Source organism: Hermetia illucens, chromosome 4 (assembly GCF_905115235.1).
Source record: "Hermetia illucens chromosome 4, iHerIll2.2.curated.20191125, whole genome shotgun sequence".
NCBI lineage: Eukaryota > Metazoa > Arthropoda > Insecta > Diptera > Stratiomyidae > Hermetia > Hermetia illucens.
Genome location: NC_051852.1, coordinates 30,266,750 through 30,284,480, shown reverse-complemented (window position 1 = coordinate 30,284,480; position 17,731 = coordinate 30,266,750). Strand labels below are relative to the sequence as shown.

General features: G+C 43.3%; 1 protein-coding gene across 3 annotated transcripts; it reads right to left on the bottom strand.

Moving 5' to 3' along the window:
- Window positions 1-7,756: 7,756 nt before the first annotated feature.
- On the bottom strand, window positions 7,757-16,255 carry LOC119654432 (cytochrome P450 4d2-like). Of its 3 annotated transcripts, none has more exons than XM_038059829.1 (6): window positions 16,177-16,237; window positions 16,049-16,118; window positions 15,832-15,937; window positions 8,690-8,874; window positions 8,249-8,626; window positions 7,757-8,188 (listed from the first exon to the last, which is right to left on the bottom strand). In XM_038059829.1, exons 4-6 carry the CDS (start codon window positions 8,793-8,795, stop codon window positions 7,851-7,853), a joined length of 822 nt encoding a protein of 273 aa, XP_037915757.1. In that variant the 5' UTR covers window positions 8,796-8,874; window positions 15,832-15,937; window positions 16,049-16,118; window positions 16,177-16,237; the 3' UTR covers window positions 7,757-7,850. The 3 variants fall into 3 exon arrangements, with proteins under 3 accessions (XP_037915757.1, XP_037915759.1, XP_037915758.1); XM_038059831.1 differs by having other exon boundaries at window positions 8,249-8,611; XM_038059830.1 differs by having other exon boundaries at window positions 15,832-16,118; window positions 16,177-16,255.
- Window positions 16,256-17,731: the final 1,476 nt, after the last annotated feature.

Sequence of the window (17,731 nt, the reverse complement as noted above, 5' to 3'; positions counted from 1 at the left end):
ATCAAGTTGTGAGACCACGGTAACTTATTTTGCCTAGATTTATTGGGAGGGAGTGAGCATATATCATCTCGTTTTTGCTATGAGGAGGTACAGTATTAATATTCATCATCATCATCAACGGCGCAACAACCGGTATTCGGTCCAGGCCTGCCTTAATAAGGAACTCCAGACATCCCGGTTTTGCGCCGAGGTTCACCAATTCGATATCCCTAAAAGCTGCCTGGCGTCCTGACCTACGCCATCGCTCCATCTTAGGCAGGGTCTGCCTTGTCTTCTTTTTCTACCATAGATATTGCCCTTATAGACTTTCCGGACTGGATCATCCCCATCTATATGGATTAAGTGGCCCGCCCACCGGATTTTATCCACAACTTGGCGGTCATGGTATCGCTCATAGATTTCGTCGTTATGTAGGCTACGGAATCGTCCATCCTTATGTAAGGGGCGAAAAATTCTTCGGAGGATTCTTCTCTTGAACGCGGCCAAGAGTTCGTAATTCTTCTTGCCAAAAATTCAAGTCCCCGAGGAATACATGAGGACTGGCAAGACCATTGTCTTGTTCAGTAAGAGCTTTGACCCTATGGTGAGACGTTTCGAGCGGAACAGTTTTTGTAAGCTGAAATGGGCTCGTTGCTGACAACAACCGTGCGTGGATTTCATCATCGTAACTGTTATCGGTTGTCATTTTCGACCCTAGATAGGAGAAATTATCAACGATTTCAAAGTTTATCTCTTATCTTTATTCTTACCGTTTGACCTGTGCGGTTTGATGTTGTTGGTTGGTTGGTTTTCGGTGCTGACGTTGCCACCATATATTTTGTCTTGCCTTCATTGATGTGCAGCCCAAGATTTCGCGCCGCCTGCTCGATCTGGATGAAGGCAGCTTTTACGTCTCGGGTGGTTGCTCCCATGATGTCGATATCGTCAGCATAGGCCAGTAGTTGGGTGGACTTAAATAAGGTCCTATCTCTTGCATTTATCTCAGCATCACGAATCACTGTATCGAGGGCCAGGTTAAAGAGGACGCATGATAGGGCATCCCCTCGTCGTAGACCATTGTTATTGTAGAATGGTCTTGAGAGTGATCCTACTGCTTTTATCTGGCCTCGCACATTAATCAGGATCAGCCTAGTCAGTATTTTCAATTTCGTCTGGATACCGAATTCTCTCATGGCCGTTTACAGTTTTACCCTGGCTATGCTATCGTAGGCGGCTTTAAAGTCGATGGATAGGTGGTGCAACTGGTGTCCATATTCCAACAGTTTTTCCATCGCTTGCCGCACAGAGAAAATCTGATCTGTTGCTGATTTGCCTCGAGTGAAGTCTCTTTGGTATGGGCCAATGATCTTCTGGGCATATGGGGCTATTCGGTCTAGCAAGATAGCGGAGAATATCTTATAGATGTTACTCAGTAACGTGATACCTCTATAATTGCTGTACTGTGTGATATCTCCCTTTTTATGTATGAGACAGATAATGCCTCGTTGCTAATCGTCAGGCATTGATTAGCTGTCCCACATCTTGAGTACAAGTTGATGGACCACTTGGTGTAATTGGTCGCCTTCATATTTACTCAATTCGGCTGTAATTCCATCGGGTCCTTGCGACTTATGAATTTTGAAGTCGATGAATTCCACGGACTGTTTCTTCTATACTTGGTGGTGGCAGTCTTTGTCCGTCGTATTCAGTTGGCGGCACCTCCAACTCGCCGATGTTCTGGTTGTTTAGGCGTTCAATCAGCACGTGGTCAATTTGGTTGAGGCTCACGTATGTTTGTCGACCGCTTTCCGCGCAAACCAGGTACTGCCAACAACCATTTCATGCGTTATTGCTAACTGAATAATCCGCAGTCCGGTATCATTGGTATCCTTATGTAGCTATGGGAGACGACGTATCGCTTGAATACGGGCTCCTTCCCTACTTGACTGTTGAAATCTCCAATTATGATTTTGATATCATACTTGGGACAAGCTTCGAGGATCCGCTCAACTGCCTCGTAGAAGGTATCCTTCTCCGACTCTGCAGTCTCTTCTGTGGGTGCGTGAACGTTAATGAGGCTAGGAGTACAATTTGTTCCGTTATTAGGCGCAGGCCCTCGCCTTCATCCTTCTTTATCAACAGCTTTCCGTTAAGAAGGAGCTCCAGCGGTCACCACGTGGAAGTGAAGATAGGGTTTGATGGTACAGCTGTTAGTGTTGGTTCAGCAGGCGTTTCCCAGGTTTTATGCTCCATCGTGGATACCATTCCAAGTTTCGTCCTGGGACCTATACTACCCTTTCACCACCATTTAAATACCTTAGCTAATAAGCCAACGGTACTGTTGTTATAATTTATTAATGAAGTCTGAATTGAAAGTAGAAAAACTGTTAATAATCATTTAACGAGTTTTATAAAAGGATTTTACCCCACTGTTGACTTCTTGACAGTTTCAAAATTTCTGCGGATTTTCCATTTGAAATCTGTCCTATTTATATGCACGATAGAATTGTACATTAGGATGGGATTAACCACGGCTGCGTTTTTGGTTGGATTTATGCCGAGTCCGCATCTTGTGGCCCATAGGCACACCTTTCGCATTGCTCTTTCCATTATTTCACTTATAACGAAGGGTAACATACCTCATAGCAATATCACCAAGTCATCACCATAGCTATAAGCAACACATGCAGTATGATGGTGGCAAAGCATCCAGTGTAAATGTGGCCCTGGTAAGGACGATGTCGAACGTAGAAAAGCTAGGTTCTAGGTTGCTTATAGCCAGAGTGAACTGGATCTTACTCTATGCAATCCCAGTTTGGGAAAAAACATAGAAGATCTCAATTAATGCTCATAAACTGATTGCGGTCAACAGAAAGACAGCGCTAAGGGTGTACTTTGCCTTCTCGACTGTCTTAGATGATGCAGCGTTCGTCATCTCGGGAATGGTGCTCATTGACATCTTGGCGTACTAGATGACGAACATATACAATGCAAAGCCAATCTCTCCTTTATCGCAGAACAAACGGTGAACACACAGGTCGATCTTTACCATGAGACTTATTGTAAACTTAGCCAGTTTCTCATACGTAGGTTTAAACTAAACACTTCATCTAATTGTCCTAATCGAGATGAAGTCTTAGAGGACTTAGAGCACGTATTCTTCCACTGTACAAGATTTGTGGAAGAAAGGAAGATCTTTGGGGAGAATCTAGGAGAACTACTGGTATCGGAAAATCTCTGCCTTTCAGTTCCTCACCGTATATTCTTCCTGAGCCCAGTTTCGAACTTCCTCAAGCCTTTATAAACACGATTCAGAAATAATTTGATGTAAGTTTGTGTTTAAAGATGTGAGGGAGTTCTGAGTCCGGCATCCTCTTGGTGGCGGGCCGAACCAATTGCAGAGAAACTTTTTTCCTTTCTTTCTGGAATATAATTCGTACCATTTCATGTTATCAATTGTATATACGTGCGCAAACAAGACCTAGTAATCACTTCGACCATGCTCCCCGGGGAAAGGTGAAGCCGTCGTCTATCACTTGTTTGTTTTTCAGTTTGCTGTTCCATCAGGGAATCGTTCTACCGCGTTTGCCTCAGTTGTTTTTTCAAAACGCTTCAAAAGTATTACATTTAGAGTTTTCGCCTGAGCTCCTATCATCATCATCAACGGCGCAACAACCGGTATCCGGTCTAGGCTTGCCTTAATAAGAAACTCCAGACATCCCGGTTTTGCGCCGAGGTCTACCAATTCGATATCTCTAAAAGCTGTCTGGCGTCCTGGCCAACGCCATCGCTCCATCTTAGGCAGGGTCTGCCTCGTCTTCTTTTTCTACTATAGATATTGCCCCGGGTGGGATCATCCTCATCCATACGGATTAAGTGACCCGCCCACCGTAACCTATTGAGCCGGATTTTATCCACAACCGGAGGGTCATGGTATCGCTCATAGATTTCGTCATTGTGTAGGTTACGGAATCGTCCATGCTCATATAGGGGACCAAAAATTCTTCGGAGGATTCTTCTCTCGAACGCGGCCAAGAATTCACAATTTTTCTTGCTAAGAACCTAAGTTTCCGAGGAATACATAAGAACTGGCAAGATCATTGTCTTGTACAGTAACAGCTTTGTCCCTATGTTGAAACGTTTCGAGCGGAACAGTTTTTGTAAGCTGAAATAGGCTCTGTTGGCTGACAACAACCGTGCGCGGATTTCATCATCGTAGCTGTTATCGGTTGTCATTTTCGACCCTAGATAGGAGAAATTATTTACGGTCTCAAAGTTGTATTCTCCTATCTTTATTCTTCCAGTTTGACCAGTGCGATTTCATGTTGTTGGTTGGCTGGTTTTCGGTGCTGACGTTGCCACCATATATTTTGTCTTGCCTTCATTGATGTGCAGCCCAAGTTCTCGCGCCGCCTGGTCGATCTGGATGAAGGCAGTTTGTACGTCTCGGGTCGTTCTTCCCATGATGTCGATATCGTCAGCATAGGCCAGTAGTTGGGTGGACTTAAAGAGGATCGCACCTCTTGCATTTACTTCAGCATCACGGAACACTTTCTCGAGGGCCAGGTTGAAGAGGACGCATGATAGGGCATCCCCTTGTCGTAGACTGTTGTTGATGTCGAATGGTCTTGAGAGTGATCCTGCTGCTTTTATCTGGCCTCGCATATTGGTCAGGATCAGCCTAGTCAGTCGTATTAATTTCGTCTGGATACCGAATTCTCTCATAGCCGTGTACAGTTTTACCCTGGCTATGCTATCACAGCCGGCTTTAAAGTCGATGAATAGATGGTGCAACTGTTGTCCATATTCCAACAGTTTTTCCATCGCTTGCTGCAGAGAAAACTTGATCTGTTGCTGATTTGCCTGGAGTGAAGCCTGTTTGATATAGGCCAATGATGTTCTGGGCGTATGGGGTATCCGGTCTAGCAAGATAGCGGAGAATATCTTATAGATGGTACTCAGTAACGTGATACATCTATAATTGCTGCACTGTGTGATATCTCCCTTTTTATGTATGAGACAGATAATGCCTCTTTGCCAGTGGTCAGGCATGGATTCGCTGTCCCATACCTTGAGCACAAGTTGATGAAGCACTTGGGGTAATTGGTGGCCTCCATATTTAACGGCTGTAATTCCATCGGCTCCTGGCGACTTATGATTTTTTAGGCGATGAATATTTGATAATATTTGTCCGTTGTCTTCATTTGGCGGGAGCTCCAACTCGCCGATGTTTTGGTTGTTCAGTAGTTCATCAAAGTACTGAACATATCGCTCCAATATGCCCATTCTATCAGAAATCAGATTTCCCTCTTTGTCTCGGCAGGATGAGCATCGAGGTGTATAAGGCTTCATCCTGCTGACTTGTTGGTATAAATTCCGCCTACTATGCCTGTTGTGGTTGCTCCCTGTACTTTTCTAGTTCACAGACTTGTTGGTTCTCCCAGGCTTCCTTTTTCCGTCTGTGAAGTCGCTTCTCCGCTCGACGGAGCTCGTGATAAGTCTTACTTGGTATGCAGCATTCTTCCGTTCCGTTGCTAGTTCACATTCATCGTCGAACCAGCCGTTCCGAATTTTTTTGCGGCTGGGGCTAACAAGCTTTTTGGCCGTAGCAACGTTCTTCCGGTGGTTGTGAAGATCATTTGTTGATGCTTCATCTCCAAGATCTCTGTTCACTACAGTTATTGCGGCATCCATTTGCCTCTTATAGGTGTCGCGGAGGGCTGTATTATGGATGGCTTCAGTGTTAACTTTCACCTGATTGTCAGAGGGGATTCTAGGTGGTATTGTTATTCGAGCTCGGAGCACCATGCCAGCGAGATAGTGATCTGAGTCTATATTGGCCCCCCTATATATTCTGACATTATCAAGGCTGAGAGGTGGCGGCGTTCGATTAACACGTGGAGCCAACGTATCGCCTGAATACGGGCTCCTTCCCGACTTGGCTCTTAAAATCCCCAAGTATGATTTTGATATCATATTTGGGACAGACTTCGAGGGTTCGTTCTGCTGCCTCGTAGAAGGTATCCTTCTCCGACTCTGCAGTCTCCTCTGTAGGTGCATGAACGTTAATGAGGCTTATATTTCTAAACTTGCCTCGCAAGCGCAGAGTGCATAGCCGTTCGTTTATGTTTTCAAAGCCGATAACAGCAGGTTTCATTTTTTGGCTGACTAAGAAAGCTACTCGGAGCACATGGTTTACTGGATCGCCACTATAATATATGATGTAGCGGCTCTTCTCCAGGAAACCGGTCCCTGTCCAACGCATCTCCTGTAACGCTATAACATCAGCCCTATATTGGGACAGGATATCGGTTAGCTGCTTATCAGCTTCTATACAGGGAGCGGACGTTCCATGAAAAAATGCGCAAATCGGTTTTCCACTGTCGTTTTCGGGTTCGTCGTGGTATAATCCGTCCAGTTCGAGGCTTCTGTTGTGGCTTCGTAACAGGTTGTTTTCTGTGTAGGGTTGTCAGCCCTACCCAACCCTGAACCTGGAGGACCAGTTGGTACAATTTGTCCCGTTTTTAGGCGCTGGAGACTCGCCTTCATCCTTTCCCGTCTGCAGCTTTTTGTTACGAAAGAGCTCCCAGTGGTTACCACGTGGAGGTGGAGATAGAGTTTGGTAGTAGAGCTGTTGGTGTTGGTTCAGTAGGCATTTCCCGGGTTTTATGCTCCATCGTGGGTACCAATGCACGTTTCGCCCTGGGATCTATACTACCCTTTGACCATCTCCTATTGCCTATTATTATTATTAAGTCAGTTGAATTGATGCTTCTTTTCCACAACTACTTGGTTCTGTATACGTTACCAAAAGTCAGTGCTCAGTTGTTTCAGTGAAGAACACAGAGAATAATGACTTTTTCTCTTTTGCGATTACCCTGGTATTGTATGATAACTGGAGCTAGATTCTGGGTACATAATTGTCTCCTCGTATTTGCTGCTAATGTTTTTGACATTAGGACACATGATCTTTAATCGTAGAAGACGCTGGTCTGCTTATTTCTGCCAATTTTGTCAGACCACATTTATGGTTTTTCTACTGGAAACATATTAAGACTTTTCTGCAACTTTATCAGAATGGAAGAGGCTTTAGTATGTTCAGGTTAATTTGACCCACCTTTACGTTTTTGACATAAGTTTAGCCAGATCTACGATGGAAAACATAGGCCTATGTCACGGTCAGTTTGGACGAAATGTGGGAGGTTTTCCCAATATTCTACCGTTAAAGTGTCCGAGTATCCCTTTCGGTTGTTTTAAAAATATCGAATTTGGTGTTGCAGCCGTTTCTACGCCCTCAATGATTTGGTTTTTTTTTTTCTAGGATGAATTAGTGGACAGCCTATTACCTATTTCTCGGGTTTCGAATTTCGAAGACGCAGTTGTTGGATTAAGAAAACTGGGGACGAAGGCTTAAGGATATCATCAAGGAGCGATGTCGGACTGTAGAAGAAAGAAGAAGGAGCCTGTTTACCCCACCTGGGATGGGAGTTTCCATAAGCCTTATAATGGCGAATTTAAGGCCAGATAGGTATCAAATCGCTTCTAAAGCTTTTCAACGAATGCGATTGTTGGATGGAAAGTATTTATAAAGCAATGCCTTTGGTGATAAGGACCGCATTACGCAGTGGTGACACTAAAAGTTATGATAAAGTTTGGCTGCTGTGAATGGTGAGTTTTCGTGATTTAAAAGCTTTTTTTACTTTAAGTTTAATATTTATATTTTAGTTTTTAACTTAATTCAAAATTAACGATATAAATTGTATTGAAAGGAGTCATCTCTCTCATCTGACTTGCTTTACGTTCAAACTTCAACTGACATCTAAAAACTATATTCACAACAGACTATTACTATTTAATCAGTTAAAAGACAATTAAAGTTTTCTCTCCTTTATTCCAATATGGACACCATTCGTTGACCTTAACACTATGTTCATGATTGGTCTGGGCTCGGATCCCATTGATAGCAGCTCATAATATCTCAAGATAGTCGAAAGTAAACTCTTTATTTCCACCATTGCGTACTTTTGTTCAATACAATGGCGAGGTCCAGCACTAAATGGAATAAAGCAATAAGGGTTGATTTTTCCTACGGAATCTACCAGAAATCTATCTGGATTGAATTTATCAGGATCGGGGAATGAGCTAGGATTTCGAAGCATGAAGTAAATGGGAACAACAATATTTGTATCAGCTGGTATCGAATATTCACCTAAAATATACAAACACTGTTAAGGAATGAACAATTTTTGAATCATCACAGGTAGAATACCAATTTTTGAATCTTCCAGCGCTTGTCTTCCTATTACTGGCCCACTTGGGTACAGCCGCAACGTTTCTTTGATAATACATTCCAAATATTTCAAATTCTGTAAATCCTTGTAAGTCACCGGCTTATTTTTATCAGTTCCTATGACTTCACATATTTCTTGGAATGCTTGGCTCTGCACTTCTGGATGACGCGATAAGCAATAAAGTGCGAAGGACACTGTGGTTGCTGCTGTGTCATGTCCCCCGAATATAAAAGTGTCTACTTCTTCTCGAATATCAGCATTTGTAAGCGGTTTCCCATTAATTGCTGATTGTAGAAGAACGTCAAGGAGAACAGCTCTTTTTCTCGCATCAAGGTCAACTTCTGTTAGGGGTGGAGCTAAGTATTTAATACTTTATAGAAAAAAGACGTCGGCAAACTTCAGTCAATCTAAACACTCACCATCCTCTGGCTTTTGTTTCCGAAGTAACGCATTCCGCCGCTTTATTATTACATTGTCAGTGAAGCTATGGAGGATTTTAATAAGATGATCCTGGCGCTCCTTCATTTTGGGAGCTAATATCCCGAATATCAAATCACTCCAGTACCAGACATTAACTCCACGTTTATTTATAATATTAGTGAGCCTGCAATAGAATATAACAAGTCGGGAAACCGGAAGCTAAACGCTTCAGGTACGAAAGGTTTTGTGTATTTCTTTGTACGTAGCACGTAATATATCCATATATTATGTGAGAGTATCCACTTTCGGGTGATATTGACATTCATAGTCTTCAATTTTCAAAGAAGCAACAAATTTGAGGTATTATAACTTTGTTAGTAATAGTGCGATTTCCACCAAACTTGGTAAGATCATGCTCTATATTATAGCCTATATCACTGTAGAATTTCATGGTACTAGGATGAACTTAAGGGGGGTTTCTAACCAATTACAAAAAATGGTAGTAATATACTATTATTAACTTTATTTAAACAGATATCGGCATGGAAGGTATTTCGGAGCCCAGGCACCATATAGTGGCAGCCTCCTGATTTTTTTCAGATTTTTCGGTTTGGTAGTTTCTGAGAATGGCCCCCTTAAAGAAGTGATCACTTTCAACCCCCCGCGCTCCCCACCCTTCCAACGAATGACAAAACTAAGATCGGCTTTGAAAAGTACTAATCGAGACCTTTCATTTGATACTCCACGTGACTATATTTCATGACAACAAATTTTACACCCCCCTTTTGCATGTATGGGGACCCCCCTTAAATTGGACGTAAAAGGATGTAATTCACTGCATGCGTGAGCGTTCACAGTTCCCACCTTTCTACCAAATTTGGTCTCAATCGCTATAACTGTCTCCGAGAAAAATGCGTGTGACGGACAGACAGACAGACAGGCAGACAGACAGACAGACAGACAGACGGACAGACAGACAGACAGACAGACAGTAAACCGATTTTAATAAGGTTTTGTGTTTACACAAAACCTTAAAAATTTAATTAAGATTAAATCAAGTTATATGCCATATCGGGCTAGGAAGATGGAGAGATGATGGACAGAACTAAATCTTGATACAATTTTGTTGTATAGATAAATTCTCTCATGGATGAATCCTCGTGAGGTATAGCGTTTCAATCAAATGGACGCACCAGCATACCCTTTTGCAATCCAAGCAGTGAAGATAGTAGAATATGTACTCGGTTCGAGAGACTAAAAACTTGCTCCTAATTCGAGGAAATTATTCTCCTCATTAAAGCTTCTATCGGTCCCTGGACTTATAAATGCCTCTTGTTAGTTTGAAGAGCAAGGGAATGGTACTGTCTGTTTTCAGTATTTAACGATTACAGATGGAAGAGACTGTAGTTCCTGCAATTTTCATATATGCCGTTGTTGTTGTGTTTACTGCTCTCAAATCCGTTTTTGACTTCAGCGTCTCCCGCACGAGATTATGGGATCCGATAACTACGTTGAGGGCTTCGTTTAACGTCCCTCTTTCAATCGCAAATCTCGGATAATGCATTATGTTGCTCCGGGTGCTCGGGTGTAGTGGCGTATTTGGGGACTCGTCCAGTCCGAAAAAATGCAAGTACTTTCTGTATAGACCGTGTCCCGTAAGAAACTGTGTTAGGTGGTAACTGAATTCTCCGTGTTTTGGACCCATTTGAGAATATACGGAACAGTGTGCTGATCTAGCCACTTTTTCCGGAACTATCCCCTGTACAGCTCCTCCCTAGTGGCTTTTCGGAAGTCCGCGGTCCCATCAGCTGGATTCGCCATCCTGTGCAGTACTCCCTAAACGCGATTGGGCAATAAGCCCCACTCACCCTTCCCCGGTTCACCGTGTTGTCGAGTACTACAGAAGTCACGTAGAGTAGATACATTTTACCACCTCTGCGATAACCATCCGGCGGCTATATTTTGGATGTCTGCAAAACCAATCGATGTTGTTTGCTTTGTGACACACGAGGGCCAAGCACTCCGTCAAACGTTACCTTTCATAGCGAGAATCCCAATATGGAATCTTGGGGAATACTTGCTATCACAATGTATTATTTTGCCCATCACATATATCGCATCAAAGCAGTCTCTCCGAGAAACTATTGATGGTCCGAGCTAATTAATCAGAGGAACCCAGTTTAGCCAGATTCACATTAATCCAACTCTAATTGGCCAAGTTAAAGGTACGGCTGATATTGAATATCTCCACCAGCAGCAGTTACCAAAGGCGGGTGCCTTCCAATCCATTGCATCGATCGTAGAGTGCACTCTCCGAAACCTATACTGTCGTTCAGATAGACCACCATCTCCAACATCTCCTCCATTGGGTGTCAAAAAGTCATATAGGGTAATATGAAGAGGGTGCACCAGGTGGTTTTTGGAACTTCAGTAGCAAAACTGACCATTGCCTGTTCCATTGGGCGGGAAACGCTCCTTGAACCATTCACGATAGAAATGTGCTTCCAAACCATAGTGCCAGGGCTTATTCGCAATCCTATCCATTGTTGATCTTGAGCCTTATTATCTCAATTCGTCAATAGATCTCTCGTAGTTTCTCCTCGGTTGCTCTGGGGATTGAAAAGACAGTATGTTGAACCGTTGTCTGATGGATTATTATTTTATTATTTTCAATAAGAATCGCGGGCACGTCACTTGAGTTCTACGTCCTCCTTAGTGCCAGTTCGGCTAACATCTACAAGGTGAAACATCGACACTGGTCAATTTGGCGAAGCTGCCTCAAACGGCTAAACGAACTAAAAAGCGTAAGCGAACAGGAAAGAGTTAGTGAACTCAACAACATGTCTTGTAGAAGGAGACTCCGTCACGAGAAGTCACTTGTGCTTTGCTGGATAGCCGAAATTGCTCGAAATTAGGACGTACGCGTCTCAGACTTCTGCGTAAGAGACTAAGAAGGATTACTTCTTCTTGGTCTATTGCGCGTAGGTTAGAAAAGAAGAGAGCGAAAAAGGAACTTCACCACGAAATAAATAGTCAAAAAGCATGCTGTTAGCAAGAGCAGGTCAGTGACATTAGCAGGGACCCATAGGACCTCGGGTAAAATTTAGTTAATAAAAAAACTCGATGTTCTTTGGAGGCAGTGAAGTTGGAAGAAATCGTGTATGCATTCTTTCCAGATAGGCCCATTCTGGCTAACGGAATCGATGAGAAAGAGGTACTGCGAAATGTCGACCTTCCAGTGTAAAAGAACTGAAAGATTCGGTCTTGCCCATGAACGACAAACAATCGCTGGGATGGGGTGGTATTTCAGCGAAGTATTGAAACTTGAATTTGAATGCAAGCCGAGCTTGCATGTTTGTCAATTGGTATTCTCCATTTCAGCTGAAAGGTTGCAAACTTTGTGCTGATAAGCAAAGGCAACAACGACCCGGAGGGGTTATCAGCGTACCTGTGGAAAAATCTATTGAAAAACTCATCAAGCAAAGATGGACTGACGAATTACGTCCAACGAGAGACCTCGCATCAAAACAATATGGTTTTGGAGCGGGCAATTCACAATTGATGTGACGAAGAAGTGGTCTAAACGGTGAGACTGGCAGATACCCACAGTGGTTACCGTTAACGAGTGGTGCTTCTTGTGATGCTAGATGTAAGCATTACATTCGAATCGGTCAGGTGGTGCAATATGCTCATCGCAAATTGTTTCCATATTTAAGGTGACCTTTTGCAGATATTGAGGGATTATTTAAAGGATCACTCTTTGCTTTAGGAAATGTGAGAAGGACAGGTTAGAAAAAGGGGTATGGGGGAATGGCCTCTCTGATTTATCCTTGGTCCGTACTTTTTAAATGTTTTATACGGTGGTCTGCTATGACTGATCGGATAGGAGGATGATACGGTCGACACTGTCGATGGTCGAACAAGCTAAGTGCACATTGGGAATTCTGATAGGACCAATCAGCAGGCAGATAACTGCATATAGACTCTTCCTAGGTTTTGAGTAAACTGACGTGGTCGTGCTTACCACAGTCATATAGTCCTCTTTATTCAGGTTGATGACATAAGTCTTGTCGAAGCCATAAGTGAAATAGCTCGACATCAAGGTAGACCCGCAATTGAATTTTTTCGAGCAGATTCAGGACACTGCGCATGCAACTGGAATGTTTGCAATTTCCCGCTGATGGTCAATATCGAAGGTCTTTTATTCAATAGGCATCATTTGCTGACGAGTGCGGTTCCGCAAGTGCCTAGCGAAAGATTATGACGAAGAATTTCGCAAGCTGCGTCCGTTTATCGTACCGTCTTTGAGTCAGCAATAATGGTACTATCAGGAGGTACTCTGATCGCTCTCTACGAGGTAGGGCAGAAGCCTATATAACTCAAAAAGGAGAGAGAAATTAGGAAGCCGTAGCTTATGAAAAGAACTTTCAGCACATAATAGCAATTCTTCGGCAGAAAATCGAGGAGTAGATGGACAAAGCATCTCTTGAAAGACGAGCGGCTCTGATTCAATCGAAACCATGCTGAGGAACAGGGAGTTAAAGGCGTCAAATTCCAGGAGGGTTGTCCACTATTTACCATGGATAAGCTGGAAGCGGAAGCTCCTTTTATGATAAATTATAGGGCGCTTGGACCCGACAGCATCGCTTCAGGCAAGTGGCAGGCTACCTGTTGCGAACACCGAGGGATTATCTGAGAAATTGTTCCACGTTTTATGAACTGCTGGAGGATTAAAGGAATATGGAGATCACGTCGGGGATACCACAGGGATCCATCCGAGAATTGCATGTGCTTAAAGTTGGCTACGCAGAAAATGTTGCGGTGTTTGCTGCCGGAAATATTGTTGAACAGGGGCAAAGCGTGAAAGGGTGGAGGGAGTGGAATAGGTAGCTGCAGGTACCAGGAAAACAGGAGAGCGCTCAATGCAAACTGCAAAATAAACCTTAAACACTGCCAAGGAGCGCAGGATCGACTCTCGTTAACCATCCATGATAATGATATTAACCTATTATTAGATATTAGTGATGTTATTAGATATTAGTGAGCCATATCGAAATCACGGCGGTGGCATTTAGGCCAAAGACCGAAGGGGTCAGGCAGCGCTGTGTACTTGAAGAGAACTAGCCTTCCAAGAAATAATGGAGCATCCAGCGAATGGATTCGTCAGAGCCAAATTGAAAGGAATTCATATATATAGCTGTTATGCTACATATATGGATTCATAGTGACCACCATGCAATGTGCATGGAAATCAAAGGTGAATCTGGCTCGAAAAAGAGCGCTCGCAGGATACCGGGTGGGTGGTTTCTCGGGCTAAACGGCAAAAAGCAGGTATGTCTTCCCCCGCGTTTAAGCAAGATCTAACCCTGGATGGGAAGCCAGAAAAGAAATGACGGGAGCATGCGATGCTACTATGCCTAATGGAATAATGAAACCGTAACTTTACAAACCACATGTTTCCGGGCCAGGAGATTTTACCAGAAGAATACGGGAAAGGAGATACACAGCAACAGCGAGCTTAACAAAGGCTATTCGGATGAGCAAAAGAACTGCTTCAAATAATTATGCGACCACGCCTGCGACCTTGGGGGTGGGGTCTAGAGGTAATAAAAAAGCTGTGAAATTCACTTTAAGCGGCCTGTTTGCACCTACTGAAAAAGATTTTTGCTACTCTGTTTCCTCCCCACCAAAACCAACTCAACAGGTGACGAAAGCCAAGTCTCAGGATCAGACTTTTGTTAACAACTTAGAGCCATGTCAAAAAAGAGAATATTTTTCACTTAAAGTCCCAGAAGAGGCTACGATTATCGGCCTTGAGGATAACCTGGCTTTGGATGGACTCAGATGTAGACATCCACGAGATGGAGACAGTAAGGGCGGTTATGTCCTGGCTAATAAAAGCCAGACTGACCCTGCCGGACGGAAAAACGGAAGCGGTCTTAATAACCTATCGTAGAAAGAAAACATTGTAAAGTAGTATCTTGAGGTACTGATTGATGTCAAACTGACGCTTGAGCGGAAATATGGGTAAATCAGCTATCACATTACCTACTTCCTCGCGAAACACGGTGGTTACCACAATCAGTACCCGCATCGTTTTAGGTTGGATGACTCACCGAATTGTCTTCGATGCGGTGGTATATCGGAGGATCCAGAGCATGTAACGTTTCATTAACTAGGGTCATAGTTGCGAGAAGTAACCTGAATCAACCGCAGTTATAGGTTGTGCAAATGTCTTTCGGAAGGGGTGCGAGTCCGAGAATATAATTACGGAGATGCTGAGACCGAAGGAGAACTCACTTACGTTTCCTCTGCATCGTTGAATTACAGAACGAGTTGGTGAAAAAAGTAAGAACGACAAAAGCATGCGTGCTACTATCCTGAAAATATCAATTTTCAGTCTTATTAGCATAATATGTTTGACCTGTGGCTATCGTAGATGTTCTCGAAATGATTTTTAGAGTATGCATACGTTTCTCGCTACTGGTATCAAGCGTCTCCAGAATGCTCGCTTGCACCTATTTCAACAAGAATTTTAGTAACACAGGCTTGGGTTAAGGAGGAAAGATGGTTGGACTCTTCTAGCACAGTGATATTGTGTAATTGCAAGCCTGACGGAAGAAAGAGTGAATCCGGTGATGGATTGTTACTTACTGTTATCGCAAGGCGTCATCCTGGGAGCCGAACACTAACCAAAAGGTTCCGTGCCAGGATGAGGAACACTTAAATAGTGCAGCGTTCGGCGCTAACTTGGATTTCTGATTCAGAGGAGATGAAGGCTATCTATGAGAATTTTAATGCAGTCTCTAAAAGGCTTCCTAACGATGACGTTGGAAATATGATGGGTGACCTGAATACCAAGATCGACTCTGATGACAAGGGGACATACGGGGGAAACACAGTCTTACGGATTGTAATCAAAATAGTGAAAGCTTTCCAGCTTTCTGTAATTTTCACCGCTTAGTCGTGGACGGCACATTTTTTGAACATAGAGACTGCCACGAGTTCAGTTGGGTTTCAATTGATTTGGAATGCACATCTTGTCAGATCAACCCCGTTGCGATCAGCAATAGATTTACGGGCTGCTTTGTGGATATGGCTAGCACGAGAGCGTTGCCGTCGACATTGAAAGGTATATTACCTCGTCACTTGGCAGGTTGTTTACCATCTTTTCCATGTTGCGTTCACTGTTTCTCCCAGGACTCTCCATGCTTAATACTGACTTCTTGCTAGATCTAGGCGTCGTCCTGCAGTTATAACATAATGACATGTGAAGCTTGTGGGTTTTTTGCTATGTACATATATATGTGTATATCTATTGTGGTAGATGATGGGTTAATTTGCTAAAACGAACTTACTCCTCAACCGCATTAACATATCCACAGTCAGAGCTGGTTTGTGCTCCAATTTTTGCTCCCATAGTTGATTCTGTTTATAAATACTAATAAATACCGACTCAAAACAGCCACAACCGAAAAAAGCATACCACAAACAATATCTAAAGTTGCCAAACTAACGTCTGCATAGATATCAAACTCCTTTCCATCTAAATGTCTTTTGAATTTATTTGCCGTAACGACTGTTACGATCGAAAATCTCCACAAATCCTTCGAGAGTTTTGTGGTGAAATGCTGTTGTGGTTATTTTTCGTCTTGAATGCCACTTTGGTCCTGTACTGAGAAGTAAGCCATCTCCCAACCACAATTTCAGCTTACTATAGAAGGAATGCTTGGTGATATACTTAGGACTAGACAGGAGAGTCTTTAAAATTGCTGGATCTTCTACGACAACAACCAGCTCATGACCCATCCATATACGATACATTGGACCATATTTCACGCTTAGCTCTCCGATAGTACGTAGGAAATCTGAAAACCAACGACAAAAGTGTAATTTCGAAGGAAACATAAAAAGGAAGAAGAAATGCAGATATTGGTTCCTTTCGGTGATGGGAATACCACATGTACCTTCCACTTCTCGGCTTTTGAATATTTCCGTCGTTCCAAATATTGGATAAATTCTGGGTCCGCAGTAATTAGATGTCAGATTATAGCGCCTTCTTTTTGCAGCATAGTCCATTACAATAAGGGTGGTGATGACGACCAAAAACATAAAATACATTGTTGAAATAAACCACGTATCTGGAGAGTTTGCTGTAATAAAAAAAGTTATCGTTAATTTATAAGTAGAATTAGACACAGGGACTCCCCCTCGGGCACCACCTTGTCGTGGTGGGAGAGCTTGTGATAATTTACTACTACACTAAGGGTGTCTAAAAACACATGAAGATGGAAACGAAGGATTAGAACTCTCGAAGTGGTAAGAAGTTACAGACTTCGTATCCATCCGCGACTCTGAGAAATCACGTCGTGGCCGAGGCACGTATTTTGGAGGCTTCACCTAATTCATGTTCCCTCACGGAGAAATCTGTAGAAGACAGGCTTTCCACTCCAGTGAAAAACCTAAACCCGGTGTCTATGGCGCGGTCGGCCAAAAATGATAGTACAGCAACTCCTTTAATGAGAGAAACTGGAAATCTAACTACGTGGTGCTGCGGTGATGCTGTTGCCTAATTCTTCTAAAATATGGGGGAGGAAGGCTCGGCAGAAGGAAACTTTAGCCGCAAAGGAGAAGGGAATACAGGCTTACCTGTTAGAATCTTGTCCTCCGGCAGTACCTGGAAAAACGGAAGAAACAGAAGCTGGTAATGTGGACGCAACTGGTTTAATACTGGTGTGTGAAAACAGATCCATACAGCCCGGACACCGTGAACCTGGGAGGGCTCCTAGCCGACGACAACGGAAGACACTCCGAAAGAAAGAGAAGTTTCTCGGGAATGAGGTCATGGAAGTTACTACATCACCCAGAGTATACTGTGAGGCATTGAAAGGTGAAAGGGAGGCTATGCAGAGTCCTTAATAAGGATGAGTCGGCCAAGTTGGACTCTCCTAGAAAACCGAATGGTACTTTCACGAACTCCAGAGTTGAGTCTATACAGACTCTCTTTGAAGGACACCGGGGGGGACAGGTCTCAGAAGAAT